Genomic DNA, 18,225 nt, shown 5'->3' with positions numbered 1-18,225 from the left:
AACCTCTCCTGGTCCCATTCCAAGGTGAAGATGGGCTCTCAAGCTACAAAGTATCCTCAGACATTCAAAAATGACTGAACGGTTTAAGTTAGAGCAGAGCTGAGACCCCCTTCCCTGCAAGGCTACAGCTGCTCATTTGCACTTTGCGGATGGTATTAAGCAACCACAGCATGCTGCATAAACCACTGCTCAAAATAAGATACTATAGTACGCGGACTATCAGTCTGTTCCAATATCAGCGTTGCCAACTCTCATGATTTTCTCGCAAGTCTTGTGATTGGTGTTTTTATTAAAGCTCCAGTGTCTGGAATCAGGTTTTTAACCAGAGAATCTTTGCTTTCATTTAAAAAGTTAAAAGTTTCTAGTCCTTAAGCCTTCAGAGAGAAGCTGGACATCATTAACCCTAAAATGCCAATACCATAAGACAAAAAAAAAAATCCCCTATTTTTGGAATTTCGTGATTTCTAAGCCAATCTCAGAATTTTTGAGCCATCCTTTGGGCTGGCAATGCTGCAGTATGGCAGTGGCTATGCTGCTGCTGTGATGAACAACTAATACGCACTTGCGGATCTCTGATGACTTTTTTTTAAATCAATTTAGAAATCACCCAAGTTCCAATAGAAGCGTAAGTTTATTGGTTAATTTCCACCAAAGCTTTGAGAACTGCCATTCATTAGAAAGTGTTTACCCTCTAAACTCCGTTGCTGAGTGTATGTAGAATTACAAAGAGCCAGACAAATGATTTGTCTTCTAGTAACAGCAGAATGTACTAATAAAACACCTGTCATATGTGACAGCCTATGTACAAAAGTAGAAATGAACTATGGTTAGTACAGCATTCCATACCAGATGAAGTTCATTGAAAGAAATAGATTCCATGCCTAGAAATGGCCACTGAAGTTTTAATGGTAACTAATCACCTCTATGTTAAGTTTCCAAATAAGACACATTCTTCTAGCATTGCTCCAGGGGCTATTGATTTGATGAAGGCTCCACCCTTCCAGGTTATGTAATTCCCCCCCCCCCAAATGATTGCACAGGATTAAAGAAACTTGATAAAACATGTTAGTGAAGCATATCTATCAGCTTCATTTTATTTGGCTTCATAAAAGCTAGCAAACATCAACAGTGGTGTCAAGTTCTGTTCATCCTGACCCAAAGCTTGCAATTGTAGCCATGCAAGCACAGAGGTCTGCCCACATGGATGTAATTGAAGGACCTGGTCCCATGTTACTACAATATGAACCTCTTATTAAAGACTCCTTTTACTATTAAAAATACACAGCAGCCATAAAGAAGACAAATAGAACTACACTATTTGGTAGTATAAGCAAAGACGAAGAATACTAAATGACAGTTCACTATAAAGTCCACTCACTAGACTCATAGCACAAGGGGTTCAATTTTTATTTATAAAAAATAAAATTCCCAATTATTTTCAAAATACAGAAAAAAATAAGTTAGTCCTGTCTATTCTCACTAATTCTGGAATAATTTTAAGGCAGCCTTGAAAGTCTCTTACTTTTGGGAAGACTGAAGGAATACATTCCAGGGAGATATTTAAAACCTCTCTTGCTGAAACTGACTCTCAGTTTGAGAGCTCCGAATACAACAAAATGTTAACTTTATTATTTGTAGTCACCAAGTAAGTGTTGGGTGTATTCTGTCATTAAAAAAAAAAAAAGGCAGTATGCACAAACAAAACTGCAGGGATGCCAGACAATAGTTACCCAGGCATAACTATCCTTTTATGCCTTTCACTTCAGTAGTTTATAACAGGGTGCAAGGGGGGAGAAGTTATCTAGTCCCTTTGCACTGTGAATGGCTTATACCCATAATGACATTCCTCGGAGCAAGAGTTTGGTTTTTGTTTTCTTAATTTACAAACAACAACTTTATTACCAGCTCAATGTTACAATGTGAACACACCAAGGGCCATGCACAGATAATAAAAAGTGCCAGAGATGAGTATGCACCTCACATTATTAAAAGCGTGCAAGCTATTATCTGCCCCAAATTTTACATTTCACAGACCACAACAGGATGACTAATACTTTTTGGAATGTACTGACTGATAAGATTTGATGACTAGGTTACAAATTTGGGGGGAGGGGAGAAAGCACTTCTCTATGCCAGGGTGAAGGAACGGGGCACGCACACAGTCAAATTACCAAGCTTCTCAAAATATATACATGCAAAGGAGCTAAAAATACAGTAAAGTTAAAGTCTGTTTCATTTTAGATCTAAAACTATTAAATATTTTAAAATACCTGTCACTATAGTCAGTAATACCTGTGAGGGATCACCATAGCTTTGTATAAAGTAGACACTCCTACCACACCAAACCCTATTACATTTAAGAAGTGATGCAAATAAAGTGTGGTTGTACTCTGAAGAATTACTCTGTAAGTGTCATCATGAGATTCCATACTTGTCTCTCAATGATTCCAGATCAGTTATTCTCTCTCATATGTATGTATGTATGTATGTATGTATATAAAATGAAAACTAAGGGACAGCCCTACACACTCAAGTAGGTTCTTTCCAATTTGCATTTACTAGTAATAAATATTTTGCAGGCCAAATTCTGCCCTCAGAAATACCTGTGCAACCCCCAGTTACCTTACATTGGCTTGTACAAATGAGACTGGATAATCAATTCTGTTGACAGACAAGCAAGAAGAGACTCTTTCTGAGTTGTATATTCTTTAGAGTGCTAACAGGAGTAAAAAGATAGCAGATATGACTCAATACACATCTGAACCAGATTAACGGGTAAATTGCCATTTTACATACTTTTCAAAGTAGAATTTATCTGTGTAGAAGTCATTAACAAGTGCTCTAAAGGCAACCTTTGACCCACATTTGCCTATTTGTTGGAGAGATTGAGGAGATTAAGTGGAGAAGGTACATTTTAAAAACTGCTCACTATTCTGTCAGATACATATGGGTTCCCTATGTAACTAAGTGACTTTGGTACTTTTGCTTCCCTAAACAATGGAGACTTAATAGGGTCACACTGGGGGAAAACATAATATTAAATACAAGTAATGCCCACAGTCCCAAAGTATCAGGTTGTTTCTACAAAAATGATCAGCAATAAAATAATTATTGTTCAAACAAATAGCTATCATTAAGCTTCAGAGTTAACACAATTTGAGATTAACTGAAGAGTTCACACACCTTTCAGACATACTGTTTCCAACTAATTGAAATAATGGATAAATTCACATTCATTAAGTTTTCGTTGTAACCATTAAATTAATAAACTAGAAATTATTTTAACTGAAAGTTTAAATTATACAGAAGCTGATGAAGCAATCCAGAAAAAAGTGTTGGTACAGTCAGGGCTTGGAATAATAAGATGACAATGTACTCAGTTTCTGTCTGAAAAGGTTGAGGGAGGCGGAAGACACAGACTACAGTAATCTCCAGTAACCCTTTACCAATCATTCAGTGGAGCAGCATTGATTTCATTATGTTGATCATCCTGCCATGACAAATACACCAATTAAAAACTGGAATAGATATACCACACTTCAGCAAACAGTGATGCATAATATACCAAAGTGAACACCTGTGTTTACTGAACAGATAGCCAGTAGGTAAGAGAAAGGAAAAAAAGTTGGACACGTAAACAGAAAGAACAAGCAGTATCAACTAGACAATGTTTTCACCCCTCAGCTCACAGAGAACCTCCCACAGTTGACTCATTTTTGTCAGGATGCATATGGTTAAAAGGGGGCAGAGGGAAAGTAATCAAAGCTCATAAGACTTCCAAAATGGCAGTTTCCTATTGGGTGTTATTTTTAAAGATTAAAGTGCTCAATAAAACCACTCTTCAGATATAGTAATTAAAAATAAGTATAATGTATATTACACCTGAGCCATTGCTCTAAATCTGGCCATTGCTATAAATCTGGCTTCCATGGAGTCATCCCACTTTTCCTCGAGCTGATTTGGCCTCTACAAGAGGACAAGAAGGCCAGCTCAGCCTAAGTTATAGCCAAGACCTCTCTTTGCTTTATCAATGATGGCTCATGTCAAAGTAAAACACTTTGCTGCGGGGCAAACAAAACACATCCCGCAAAGGTCCATTGTATAATATATACCTTTCACAAAAACTGCCTGGCTGCATCAAATTGTTTGGGCCAGAGATGTGGCCATTTCCTTGGAGCAAAGATAAACTTACATAAAACTTTAGCAGTATGCAACATCCAGCCCCCCAGGTGTTAGGGTGGATCCAAATCCTGTGCAAAAGTAACAAGCTGTAGTGCAGCAGCTGACAAATCTAGCACACCTCCCTCATCTAGGTGAGAAAGGGAGGGGGGGGGGTTAAAGCAGGGTGTATAGCCCTCTCTACAATTAAGGATTTTGCTGTGTTTGACTGAGGCCTTTACAGTCACCCTCAGTTTATTCCCACCCATCCAAAAATGACCTCCATTGATTTCTACTACTACACCTTGAAACCGCTGCCTTTGCCTAACCCAGGGCTTTAATTCACACACAGCTGGGGAGAGGGCTCCATGCAGCAGCACTCCGTCCGTGCCCCCCGGATTTCAGTGGGGCGGCTGCAGCCCAGAAGGGGGTGGCCAAGCCGGAGGAGGAACAGGCCAAAGAGCAGGGCCGAGAGCCCTGGGGGTCGGGGCAGGGAGGCCAGCACACACCTGGTGCGATGGCCTCCCATGGGGGAGGGGAACACCAGCAGCGCCCCGGCCAGCGCCTCGCCGCCCACCTGCCTGGCGGGGAGACCCGCCGCCAACGCCACGCGCCGCCCCCGGGCTACCGGCACCCCCGGCTGCTTGCCGGCCGCGGAGGAGGCCGGGCGGCCGCCTCGCGGCTCAACCCTCCGAGCCAGGCCCGGATGAGGGGGGAGGAGGCTGGGAGGCACCAGCGGGCGGCAGCCAGGTTAGCCGGGGACCGCAGCGCGAGCCCCCGCAGTCGGCGCTCACTCACCTCGGCCGGCCCTTTGCCGCTGGGAGGGCGGCGGCAGGGCTGGGCGTGTAGGTCGGTGAATGAATGGAGGCTGCAGCGCCCGGCTTTACCAGCAGCGTCCCGTGTCTCACCTTCTGCCTCCCTCACAGCCGGCGCCTGAGCAGCTCATCCCTGCTGCCGCCCCCCCCGCTCCGGCTCCGGCTCCGGCTCCCCTCCCCTCTGACGCACTGGCTCTGCAACGCCTCGAGCATCGCCCACCCTCGGCTCCCCGGCGCGCGTGGTACCCAGTGCAGCCTCCTCCTCGCCGCCAGCAAAGGCGGGCGCAAAACAGCGAGACTTCGGGACTAAAGCAAGCCGCCTTCACACACCAGCACCGGGCAAGGGGGATGAGCCTCCCTTCTCTACCGAGCATGGGGCAGGGCTGCTGAACGACAATACTGGACTAACAGACTTGTCCGGGGGGGGGGGTTCCCCAAAAGACACCGCAGGATCCTGCAATAATGCATGCAAATACTCCCAATTGAGTACACTCTCGCGGATGGTGTGCGATGCCCTTACTGTCAGCATGAGCGCCTGCGTTTCAGGGAAATAAAGAGCAACCACAGAGAAAAGCAGGACAAAGCTTATTGTCAGGGACAGCCCTGCATGCTTGATTCATGGTAAAAAACTAAACGGTTGTAGAATGGTGCAAGCCTTTGCATAGATATTGCAGAAGTACAGGATAAGACGCATTCTACATTGACATGGATGGAAGGTAAACATCTAATTGGGGCCATCCCTTAAAATAAGCGGCAGGTGGTCACCCCTCTTACTGCTGAATGCAGTAATGTTTTATGAAGATGTATATTATTACAACAGGAAGAGAAGAGCACATACCCAATGGTATTTATCACTTTATAGCAGTTATATTTCCAAAGTGCTGTAACTCTACTGAAATCTATCAGATTACAAGAGGATTTCTCAGAGGAGGAATGGAAAATTCTCCTTTAAAAAATATAGGGATTGTCTTAAACAAAGAGCTACTTGTATTCAGGCTTTGACTAGACTGTGGCCTTTTGATCCTGCAAGTTTAGATTCAAATGGGTAGAATCTTGAACCCCATACAGAAAACCATTGGCTCTATTGGGGCTTCCTGTGGATTCCAAGATCCACCCACACACCTCTGCTAGCAGGATCAGGACTTAATCTTTACTGTCTTTTATCTTTGTGTGTTGGTTGCTGATGTTTGTTACTCCTGCATTGCTGTTACATAGAGCTACAAAACGTTGGAAAAGATGCTGCTCTATATAATAATATAAGGTAAAACTGTGATATCCACAGTTTCTTACATCCACAAGTAAGAAAATTCAAAAGTTTCACATAAATGTTAACTCGACTACGTTGTACAGATGTGTGCATAATGATATGCATGCACAATATGCATATATTCAGCACAAGAACGATGTTAAAAGAACATTAATGTTACGAAGTCAAGCACTCAAAATGCCAGAATTAAGATTGCCTGTGCAACCTAAATTCAGTCCCCTTGTGTATATGCATTATATGATCTTTAATTACATGATCACATACTATTTTTTTCCACAGGATCCCCGTCTGATTTAGTGTGTGGGATCAACCTGCTCTGGTGATAAATCAGGTTTATGCAGTGAAGGTTTATGAGATCCCTCCCTCATTTGTTGCACAAGTTGGAGGGTATGTCATGAATGAGGCAGGGACCTGCAAGAAGAGAAAATACAGTTTCATGGTGAATGGTGCCCTTGAGAACTGGATTCTATCCCTGACTCCAGCACAGAGAAGAGAGAAGGTGGGGACTGGGCTTGTCATTGGAGGAAATCAAGGGAAATTTGATAGCTGGGAGACAAACACAGGTATATCACTGGTACGGGGGAGGAAGGGGACAGGAAAAAATATTTGTAATATTAGATGGGGTTAAAATCCTTGAAAAGCCAAGTTCTGTATACAAGTTCTCACTGCCCTCCACTAAGAGGGACTTTTGAAAAATGCCTCATAGTAATGGGGAAAACTGCAGGTTGCATCTAGCCTAACACTTTTTGTCTGCAGACAATGAGTCAAAAATTCAGGGCTGGAATGGGGAAATTTACTGGTATAATTATATTGCTATAATTTATATCACCATATCTCCCTTCCTGGACACACACATTCTGGAGTCAGAATGCCTTTTTCCAGTTTAGTTTATACCACTTCTAAAGCAACATAAGAGTTTCCATACAGGGAGTTATACAGGTATAACTATACTGATATAATTATACTGGTAAATATTCCTGTGGAGATAATACCAAAGTTATAGGCCAATAGTCTTTGATCAAGGTACACAGATTTGCAGACAATCTTCCTCTCCCACCCCTCTCTTTATACAAAGTTCAGATAGGATTAACCTCTCACAAGTCTAGGGGAAAACTGCAGGAGAATCATTGTGCAAAAGTTAATGTGTATACAGGTGTTACCAAACAGAGAGGATTACCAATTTTCCAAATAAACACAGGGCCCATTTGAATATCAAATGCAATCAGTACAAGTACACACAAATAGAAACACAAAATTAACCATACACATGCAGCCAAACACAAAAAAGCCATTTGCAGATGTATGTGATTTTTAGGGCTGTCGATTAATCGCAGTTAACTCACACGATTAACTCAAAAAAATTAATCGTGATTAAAAACATTAATTGTAATTAATCGCACTGTTAAACAATAGAATACCAATTCAAATTTATTACATATTTTGGATGTTTTTTTACATTTTCAAATATATTGCTTTCAGTTACAACACAGAATACAAAGTATACAGTGCTCACTTTATATTATTTTTATTACAAATATTTGCACTGTAAAAATGATAAAAGAAATAGTATTTTTCAATTCACCTCATCCAAGTACTGTAGTGCAATCTCTTTATAGTGAAAGCGCAACTTACCAATGTAGATTTTTTTTGTTACATAATTGCACTCAAAAACAAAACAATGCAAAACTTTAGACCCTACAAGTCCACTCAGTCCTACTGCTTGTTCAGGCAATCGCTAAGAGAAACAAGTTTGTTTACATTTATGGGAGATAATGCTGCCCACTTCTTATTTACAGTGTCACCTGAAAGTGAGAATAGACATTTGCATGGTACTTTTGTAGCCAGCATTGCAAGGTATTTAAATGCCAGATATGCTAAACATTCGTATGCCCCTTCATACTTCAGCCACCACTCCAGAGGACATGCTTCCATGCTGATGACACTCATTACAAAAATAATGTGTTAATTAAACTTGTGACTGAACTCCTTGGGGGAGAATTGTATGTCCCTGCTCAGTGTTTTACCCGCATTCTGCCATATATTTCATGTAATAGCAATCTCAGATGATAACCCAGCACGTTGTTCGTTTTAAGAACACTTTCACTGATTTGAATTGGCCCTGTCAACACTGGTTCTCCACTTGCGAAGTAACTCCCTGCTCTCCATGTGTCAATATATAATGCCTGCATCTGTAACTTTCACTCTATGCATCCGAAGAAGTGAGGTTTTTACTCACGAAAACTTATGCCCAAATAAATCTGTTAGTCTTTAAGGTGCCACCAGACTCCTTGTTGTTTTTGTAGATACAGACTAACACGGCTACCCCCTGATACTTTCACTGCAGATTTCACAAAACGCAAAGAAGCACCTGTCATAACTATAAAGGGAAGGGTGACAGCTCTCCTGTGTACAGTGCTGAGATCCCTCCTAGCCAGAGACTCCAAATCCTTTTACCTGTAAAGGGTTAAGAAGCTCGGGTAACCTGGCTGACACCTGACCCCAGGGACCAATAAGGGGACAGGATACTTTCAAATCTTGGGGGGGGGAAGGCTTTTGTGTGTGTCCTTTGTTTAAGGGGTTGTTCGCTCTTGGGACTGAGAGGGACCAGACATCAATCCAGGTTCTCCCCATCTTTCTAAACAAGTCTCTCTTATTTCAAAATTGTAAGTAAAAGCCAGGCAAGGCGTCTTAGATTTACTTTGTTTTCTCAACTTGTAAATGTACCTTTTACCAGAGTGCTTATCTTGTTTTGCTATACTTTGAACCTAAGACAGAGGGGATTCCTCTGAGCTCTTTAAGTTTGATTACCCTGTAAAGTTATTTTCCATACTGATTTTGCAGAGATAATTTTTACCTTTTTCTTTAATTAAAAGCCTTCTTTTTAAGAACCTGATTGATTTCTCCTTGTTTTAAGATCCAAAGGGGGTTTGGATCTGTATTCACCAGGAGTTGGTGAAAGGAAGGAGGGGGGAAGAGTCAATCTCTCCTTGTTTAAGATCCAAGCAGTTTGGATCTGTATTCACCAGGGAATTGGTGAAAGGTTTCTCAAGGCTTCCCAGGGAGGGAATCCATCGAGAATGGTGGCAGCGGGACCAGAGCTAAGCTGGTAAATAAGCTTAGCAGTTTTCATGCAGGCCCCTACATTTGTACCCTAAAGTTCAAAGTAGGGATACAGCCTTGACAGCACCAATATGAAATTTCTAAAGATAGCTACAGCACTAGACCCAAGATTTAAGAATCTGAAGTGACTTCCAAAATCTGAGAGAGATGAACCTGAACCACCAAAAAACAAAATCAACCTTGTGCTGGTGGCATCTGACTCAGATGATGAAAATGAACATGCGTCAGTCTGCACTGCTTTGGATCGTTATCGAGCAAAACCCATCATCAGCATGGATGCATGTCCCCTGGAATGATGATTAAAGCATGATGGGAAAGCTTATGCTCTAATAAATTTGTTAGTCTCTAAGGTGCCACAAGTACTCCTGTTATTTTAGCACATCTGGCACACAAATATCTTGCAATGCCGGCTACAATAGTACCACATGAACGCCTGTTCTCACTTTCAGGTGACATTGTAAACATGACAAGGGCAGCATTATCTTCTGCAAATGTAAACAAACTTGTTTGTCTGAGCAATTGGCTGAACAAGAAGTAAGTTTGAGTGGGTTTGTAGGCTCTAAAGTTTTATATTGTTTTATTTTTGATGCAGTTATTTTTTGTACATAATTCTAGATCTGTAAGTTCAACTTTCATGATAAAGAGATTGCACTGCAGTACTTGTATTAGGTGAATTGAAAAATACTATTTCTTTTGTTTTTTTACAGTGCAAATACTTGTAATCAAAAATAAATATAAAGTGAGCACTGTACACTTTGTATTCTGTGTTGTAATTGAAATCAATATATTTGAAAATGTGGAAAACATCCAAAAATATTTATATAAATGGTATTATTGTTTAACAGTGTGTTTAATTGCACAATTAATCACAATTAATTTTTTTAATCATGCAATTAATCACAATTAATTTTTTTAATTGCTTGACAGCCCTAAAAAGAAAAGTTGGTCTTCAGTATGATCTTCCATCACATGTGAAATTACTGTGCCTATTCCACAGGGGAAAGAGGTATTGTAGTGTGTAAGGATCCTTTCAGATGCTGTAAACTTCTTGGCCTCGTCTAAAGAATTGGTGCAGTGTGCATTTCTGTCCACTGTTTAATAGTTTGTTTACAGGATGTAACAATTTCAGTATGTTAGGCAAGAATCTGTAGTAAAAAATTATCAGCTTCAGAAAGGCATGTAATTGTGACACATTTTGAGGTTGAGGTGATTTAAGGATAGCTTCAACTTTGTCTTGTTATTTTTCAAGTTATATTAATGGTATGGCCATAACTGAATCTTTGAAAAATTCACATTTTCCTTATTTGCTCTAAGACCACAGTCAGACAGCCTCATCAGTGCCTTCTGGAGGTTTATAAGGTGCTCTTCATCATTAGTTCTTGTGACCAGTATATTGCCCAAGTAACAATGAGCACCAGAAATAATCTGTAATACCTGGTCTATGGCGCACTGCCAAATAGGAATCCTGGTGCAGATAATGGAGTCAACTCTGAGACCCACCAATCAGTGGTCCTCAGAACTGTCCTATTGTTCTCACGGAACTGGTGCCCAAAAGGGACACCGTTAACTGTTGGAGGAAAGTTGACCTACGTATTGATAATTTCTTTCAATAAGCAATGAGGGTTCCACAACCTTTTTAGGGCCTGGGGTAGGTACCAGCCAATCAATCAATCTAAAATGGTGACCAATTCCCTCTTCTCCTCACACCAACTTTAATTTTCACACTAAGACCTTGTCTAGACTTAAGAGCTTTGCCAATATAGCTATGTTGGCAAAACCCTTCTAGTGTACTTGCAGTTATACCAACCAAACAGTGCTTTGGTAGTATAGCTTATGTTGGTTTGGTGAGCTCAATAAGCTATAATAGCAAAAACATTTTTTGCTAGTAGAACTGTGACCACACTGGGGCTTTTGGCAGCATAGGCATATCATTAAAAAAAAATCACCCTCTAACCAGTATAGCTAAGCCTGCAAAACTTTTTAAGCATAGACGTAACCCAAGAGACCTAAAACAGACCTTTCTAACGGAAGGAATTCTTCATCCAATGGCAACTGTACGAGCTCTTCCTGTCCTTTTCACAACTGGTTGCATTTAAGAGGATATGTATAAGGTTCTTTGGAGAGCATATTACTCAGGATTTGAAATAAGTGTGGAATCCAGTGTTCATATATTAAAAATCACATAATTTATACCAACAAGAGGTGGGGCTATGAGGCCCTCTAGTCAGGCATGAGACGGACAACTTACCCTCTACGCCCTATTCATCTGTTTTCAGACATTTCCAGCTGAACTCAGTATGGTGCAAGGTTCTTTTTGTTAAGGAAAGAGAAATATTGTGCATGTTCAGTATGTCATTTTCAAACATTCATGACTTAGTTGAAAACATGGCTTTGAAATAAACGCAGTAGAGTTTTCAGTACTCACTTAGAAGCAAGAATATGCCAGGTTTGAATTTCTAAATTTAAGGCATTTTTTGAGCTATTCAAATGCAAAAAACATCTGACGTTTACATTAAAGGTGAACTGCCAGAGTTTACAATCAGCATAAGGTTTCTGGCAAGCTTCCAAAAGTGGAAAATAGAATAAAGTCATTGTTTTGAAAATGTAATTTTCTTAATGAGGAGGGGTTTGAGTGTGCTGGCAAACACTGGCTGAGATTTTGCTGAGTTATGAGGATTTGCATACGCTCAGTATGTTTTGGTTTTATTTATTTTAGACAATGAACCACCAAGTTTTCAGAGGATGTTAACTGGGCTTCACACGTAACCGTGTAGCAAGCCTGCACATCTCCCAAAGTTCTCATTGAGACTCTGAATCCTCTGCCCAGCAGCCAGTCCAAGCAGGCATGTTGGGCACTGGTTACATATACAAGAGTTAAATGGGGGGGGGGGAATCCCTCCCCCTGCAGCCCTCAAGCAGCTGGAAATCTACTCTTGCAGAGCATGCCCTAGTTCAACAGCTCAAGGAGGAGTCACAGTCCCTAATTAAGCTCACCTGCATAGCAGAGGGTAGAAGGATTTTTGCAGTACCAGTTCCCTGATCTTGCACCATACTCCCTTCTTCCACCTACATGCTGTTACGCAGGCACTCCCACCTGGTGAATTCCATACCATGTTGGGCAAACTTATCTTCTGCACAGCCCCCTTACAACTAGCACCACCACTGCACAGCAGAACCACACGAATATAAATACACATGCATATAAAACTACAGAAAAAAACTGTATAAATATTCATTTGTATTATTTGAGACATAGCATATGATCATATAACTAAAGACCAGGGATGAAATCCTGAAATCAATGGCAAAACTCCAATTGACCTCACTGGGGCCAGGGTTTTATCCCATATCTTCAAAACCACTGCAGACAGGGATGGTGTTAAGTTTGTATGGTGATGTAGAAATATTGCCTAGGCAGATGTGGTTTTCTGAGGATAAATTGCACATGTGGAGTAAAAGAAGTAAAATGTATGTAGTGGGATTTTTTTTTAAATACCAGCCAACACTTTTACAGCTTACCATGTACTGTTGCTCCCAATGGTATAGATTCATTTATTATTAGAAATCAGGCATTTATTAATTATTCTGAAGAGTTTTTAATTTTTGTTAAAGGGAGATAGACTATTTTAAAACCATATTTTTAAAAATATTTTTTCCCCTCAGTTTTGTTACTTAGAAATCTCAGAGTGAAATTTGTTTTTAAATCCAATTTGTAAGTCTCCAGTTTTACGGATTCTTTTCATATGCTAATTCCTATGCAGACTGAGAAAGTGTGCTTACACATCCTGGGACTTGCTGCTGACATGCACCAGCATGACGACATCAGCATTCATTGCTCTGGAAACCACATATGAACTCCCCAAGAAGCCTGTGTATGAGGAGAGCTGCTGCACTAATGCGTTAGAGAAGTGGAAAAATAACGATATTAGATTTGCTTTTCTTTCCATCACTGTCAAACAGTATCTGTGTGTGGGAGAAGCAACAGCATTTGGGGGAAGGACAGGAATCCCCCACAGTAGTATTTTGGGGGTGCAGTAACCAAAAAAGCATTTTCAGAGAGGGGGATGAGGCACCATACCAGTGCTGCAATAGTATACTGGCAGGGGGTGGTGCGTATTCCCCCTGCAATACAATTTGGCAAGACCCCAGCAAGAACATTTTAGATAAGGCCTATTCTGCACTAGCACCCACCATTTTTGGGAGGAAGGGGAAGAATGAAGGGGTGTCCAACATATTACTATGTATTTCTGCATCTTCTGCCACCCCACAACAGCTGGGACTCTCATAGCAGCTAAGTTTTGTCCAGAATTGTGTGTGACATTTATTATTCATGCAAATTATTTGCAAATATGCAAGTTAACTTATAAGAATGGCCATACGGGGTCAGACCAATGGTCCATCTGGCCCAGTATCCTGTCCTCTGACAGTGAGTGATGCCTGATGCTTCAGAGGAAATGAACAAAACACTACAATGTATCAAGTGATCCATCCCCTGTCACCCATTCCCAGCTTCTGGCAGTCAGAGGTTTAAGGACACCCAGAGCATGAGGTTCTGTCCCTGACCATCTTGGCTAGTAGCTATTGATGGACCTATCCTCCATGAACTTATTTAATTCTTTAACTCATTAAATTATTTGCTAATAGTTTGTAAATTACCATAATTTTCATCTTAATACACTCTGCCCCATGCAGTAGCAAGGGTAGGACAAGGAGACGGAAAAAAAACAACGTGGCAGTGTAGTAGTAGGATTCTACTACAGCAGGTGGGTGAATGCTGAAGGATGGGAGGAGGTGGGCCGGGGCTGTCTGGGTAATGTAGGGCAGCCAGGACAGCTGAAGACTGTAAGAGGGACTGAGTTCGCTTGGGGAAGCTGCGGTTGTGAGAGTGGCTGGGCAGATGATGGGGACAGCTAAGGAAAGCTGGTGTTGTAGGGGTGACAGCTAAGGAAAGTGGGGGTGACTGGGCAGGTGAGGGGGATAATCGAGGTAGAGGCAGCAAAGGGAAGCTAGGGATGTAGAAGTGACTGGGCAGGGGCTGGGGGCTTTGTCTGAGAGAGACGCTGGGGGGTGGCTGGGGCACAGCACAGCAGGTCCTAGCTCCCCGGGCAAGGCAGCTGCAGGGTAGCGGTCTGGCATAGCTGGAGGCAGTGCCCATGAGGTAGCTGGAGGGAGAAGCTGGGCACCAGAGGAGCAGGATGGGGCTTTGTGGTTCTGGGAACTGGGGCTGCTGCTGTCTGGCTAGGACTAGCCCCCCTTATCTGTTCCCACCTCCTCTGCTTGCTGCTCCTCCAAGTCCCACCTGCTCCCTTTGCGCTTCAGACAGCATGGGAGCAGTGAGGCAGGAGTCACTGCCTCACTGCTCCCATGCCTCTGCAGCCAGAACCACAGTCATTGCGGGTCATTTTCCTGCAGCCTGCATGCATCAATGTCAGCGGAGATGCACTTGGCTGATCAGGACTCTCAGCTACTGACCTCCCAAAAGGGAGGTGTTTGACTCTGAATGCATGCTTCCCTGGAAGCAGCCTCTTGTCTTTCTGGAGAAGTTCCATACCAGCGCAGACTTGGTGGGTGTGCTCCAAGTTCAAACTGTTCCCAGAATGCTGGTGTCTCTTCACATCCTGTAAATCCTCAGCCTGTTCCACACTCCAGCCCGAGTTATTCACCTGCCAAAAACACACATAGTGAAGCAAGATGGATGACTGCCAATATAAGGCGAAATGTGGTGGAACAGGATGTGTGATCATACCTTCTTTAAAATGCCCCAGTAAATTTAAGTTAGGGGCATCTCTTCAATTTAAGATTTTGATTTTAATTTCTTAAGGAAATGGCCTAGTGTAATTTTGTAATAGATACTTTCACCAGGAAAGAAACTGCTTATCTCATCACCGACCACTGAGAATTTTCCAGCTCCATGCAAGAAAGTGTTGTAGAGTCTTGGGAGGAACCTTGAACTTTGCTGATGTAGAGGGAATGAGTTAGTAAATTGCAGTAACACTGGTTCTTAACATTAGACAGAGTAAAAGAGGGTACACACTTACAAATTTGGGGTCCTCATCCTGCAGCCCCTATTCATGTCAGGACAAACAGACATGTCATCCCTTTCCCTATTGCTAGGGTCCCAATCCTGCAAAGACATACACTTGCTTAACTTCCCACACTGAGTCCTCCCATCAAGGCCATTTGTATTTCGCTTATATTATTAGCATATCACTAAATTGCTTTAAGATTAATTTTATATCTAGGGGTATGTCTTCACTACGGGATTAATCCAAATTTACAGAATTCGAATTTTGGAAACAGATTGTATAAAGTCGAATGTATGTGGCCACACTAAGCACATTAATTCGGCAGTGTGCATCCATGTACCGGGGCTAGCGTCGATTTCCGGAGCGTTGCACTGTGGGTAGTTATCCCATAGCTATCCCACAGTTCCCACAGTCTCCCCCGCCCATTGGAATTCTGGGTTGAGATCCCAGTGCCTGATGGGGCAAAAAACATTGTCGCAGGTGGTTCTGGGTACAGCCTCACCCCTCCCTCCATGAAAGCAACGGCAGACAACCATTTTGCGCCTTTTTTCCTGGGTGAACACAGCAGATGCCATATCACGGCAAGCATGGTGCCCGCTCAGCTCAAGACAGCAGTCATGAACACTGTAAACACCTCGCGCATTATCGTGCAGTTTATGCTGAACCAGGACCAGAAAAACAAGGCAAGGAGGAGGCGGCGACGGCAGCGCGGCGACGAGAGTGATGAGGACATGGACATGGACACAGAATTCTCTCAAACCGCGGGTCCCAGCGCTTTGGAGATCATGTTGTTGATGGGACAGATTCTATCCCTGGAACGCCGATTCTGGGCCCGGGAAACAAGCACAGACTGGTGGGACCGCATAGTGTTGCAGGTGTGGGACGATTCCCAGTGGCTGCGAAACTTTCGCATGCGTAAGGGCACTTTCATGGAACTTTGTGACTTGCTTTCCCCTGCCCTGAAGTGCCAGAATGCCAGGATGAGAGCAGCCCTCACAGTTGAGAAGCGAGTGGCGATAGCCCTGTGGAAGCTTGCAACGCCAGACAGCTACCGGTCAGTCGGGAATCAATTTGGAGTGGGCAAATCTACTGTGGGGGCTGCTGTCATGCAAGTAGCCAAAGCAATCATTGAGCTGCTACTACGAAAGGTAGTGACTCTGGGAAATGTACAGGCCATAGTGGATGGCTTTGCTGCAATGGGATTCCCTAACTGTGGTGGGGCGATAGATGGAACCCATATCCCTATCTTGGCACCGGAGCCCCAGGGTACCCAGTACATAAACCGCAAGGGTTACTTTTCAATGGTGCTGCAAGCACTGGTGTATCACAGGGGATGTTTCACCAACATCAACGTGGGCTGGCCGGGAAGGGTTCATGATGCTCGCGTCTTCAGGAACACTACTCTGTTTAAACGGCTGCAGCAAGGGACTTACTTCCCGGACCAGAAAATAACCGTTGGGGATGTTGACATGCCTATAGTTATCCTTGGGGACCCAGCCTACCCCTTAATGCCATGGCTCATGAAGCCATACACAGGCAGCCTGGACAGGAGTCAGGAGCTGTTCAACTACAGGCTGAGCAAGTGCAGAATGGTGGTGGAATGTACATTTGGCCGTTTAAAAGGTCGCTGGCGATCGTTACTGACTCGGTCAGACCTCAGCCAAACCAATATCCCCATTGTTATTGCTGCTTGCTGTGTGCTCCACAATCTCTGTGAGAGTAAGGGGGAGACCTTTATGGTGGGGTGGGAGGCTGAGGCAAATCGCCTGGCTGCTGATTATGCGCAGCCAGACATCAGGGCGATTAGAAGATCACACCAGGAAACACTGCGCATCAGAGAAGCTTTGAAAAGCAGTTTCATGACTGGCCAGGCTACGGTGTGAAAGTTCTGTTCGTTGAAAACCCGCCCCCTTGATTGACTCATTCCCTGTAAGCAAACCACCCTCCCCCCTTAAATCACAGCTTGCTTTTAAAGGAAATAAAGTCACTATCGTTTAAAAATCATGTATTCTTTATTAACTGATTATAAAAAGAGGGAGAGAACTGACAAGGTAGCCCGGGTGGGGTTTGGGAGGAGGATCGGAGGGAAGGAAAAGGCCACTAAAAAAAGGTTAAAATAATGACAGCCTTTTGCTTGGGCTGTCCACCGGGGTGGAATGGGAGGGTGCACGGAGCCTCCCCCCCGCGTTCTTACACGTCTGGGTAAGGAGGCTATGGGAACATGGTAAGGGGGGAGGGGGATTATACAGGGGCTGTAGCGCCAGTCTCTGATCCTGCTGCCGTTCCTGAAGCTCCACCAGACGCCGGAGCATGTCTGTTTGCTCACGCAGCAGCCCCAGCGTTGCATCCTGCCTCCTCTGATCTTCCTGCCGCCACCTCTCATCTCGAGCGTCTCTCCTCTCCTCACGTTGGTCCCTTCTGTCCTCACGTTGGTCCCTCATGTCCTCACGTTGGTCCCTCCTGTCCTCATCTTTCCTATACTTTGAAACCGTGTCCTTCCACTCATTCAGATGAGCTCTTTCATTGCGGGTGGATTCCATGATTTCCACGAACATCTCATCTCGCGTCCTCTTTTTCTGACGCCTTATCTGAGATAGCCTTCGGGACGGAGGAGGGAAGCTTTAAAAATTTGCAGCTGCTGGAGGGAGGGAAAAAAGGAGAGAATTTTTTAAAAAGATACATTTTACAGAACAATGCTTATACTCTTTCACGGTGAACAACACTATTCACATTACATAGCACATGTGACTTCTGTGCAAGGTCGCATTTTGCCTCTTAATATTGAGTGCCTGTGGCTTTGCTGCTAGGGATCACAGACGCAGGTCCGGGCAACAGAATT

General features: G+C 43.1%; 1 protein-coding gene across 2 annotated transcripts in view; it reads right to left on the bottom strand.

Annotated features, from left to right (window-relative positions):
- FAM169A (family with sequence similarity 169 member A) overlaps positions 1-18,225 on the bottom strand; it is a 122,037-nt gene that overhangs the window by 57,248 nt on the left and 46,564 nt on the right. The window contains exon 1 of one of the 2 annotated variants that reach the window (XM_065406906.1): positions 14,833-15,104. The exons of the other annotated variant lie outside the window; for it this stretch is intronic. Within the exon in view, the coding sequence (XP_065262978.1) occupies positions 14,833-15,104 (272 nt within the window). Of the gene's footprint in view, positions 1-14,832; positions 15,105-18,225 lie in introns of those variants that run through there. 2 annotated transcript variants of the gene reach the window in all.

Source organism: Emys orbicularis, chromosome 6 (assembly GCF_028017835.1).
Source record: "Emys orbicularis isolate rEmyOrb1 chromosome 6, rEmyOrb1.hap1, whole genome shotgun sequence".
NCBI classification, from domain to species: domain Eukaryota; kingdom Metazoa; phylum Chordata; order Testudines; family Emydidae; genus Emys; species Emys orbicularis.
The sequence above is the reverse complement of the archived record's forward strand: the minus strand, read 5'-3'. Positions and strand labels throughout refer to the sequence as shown.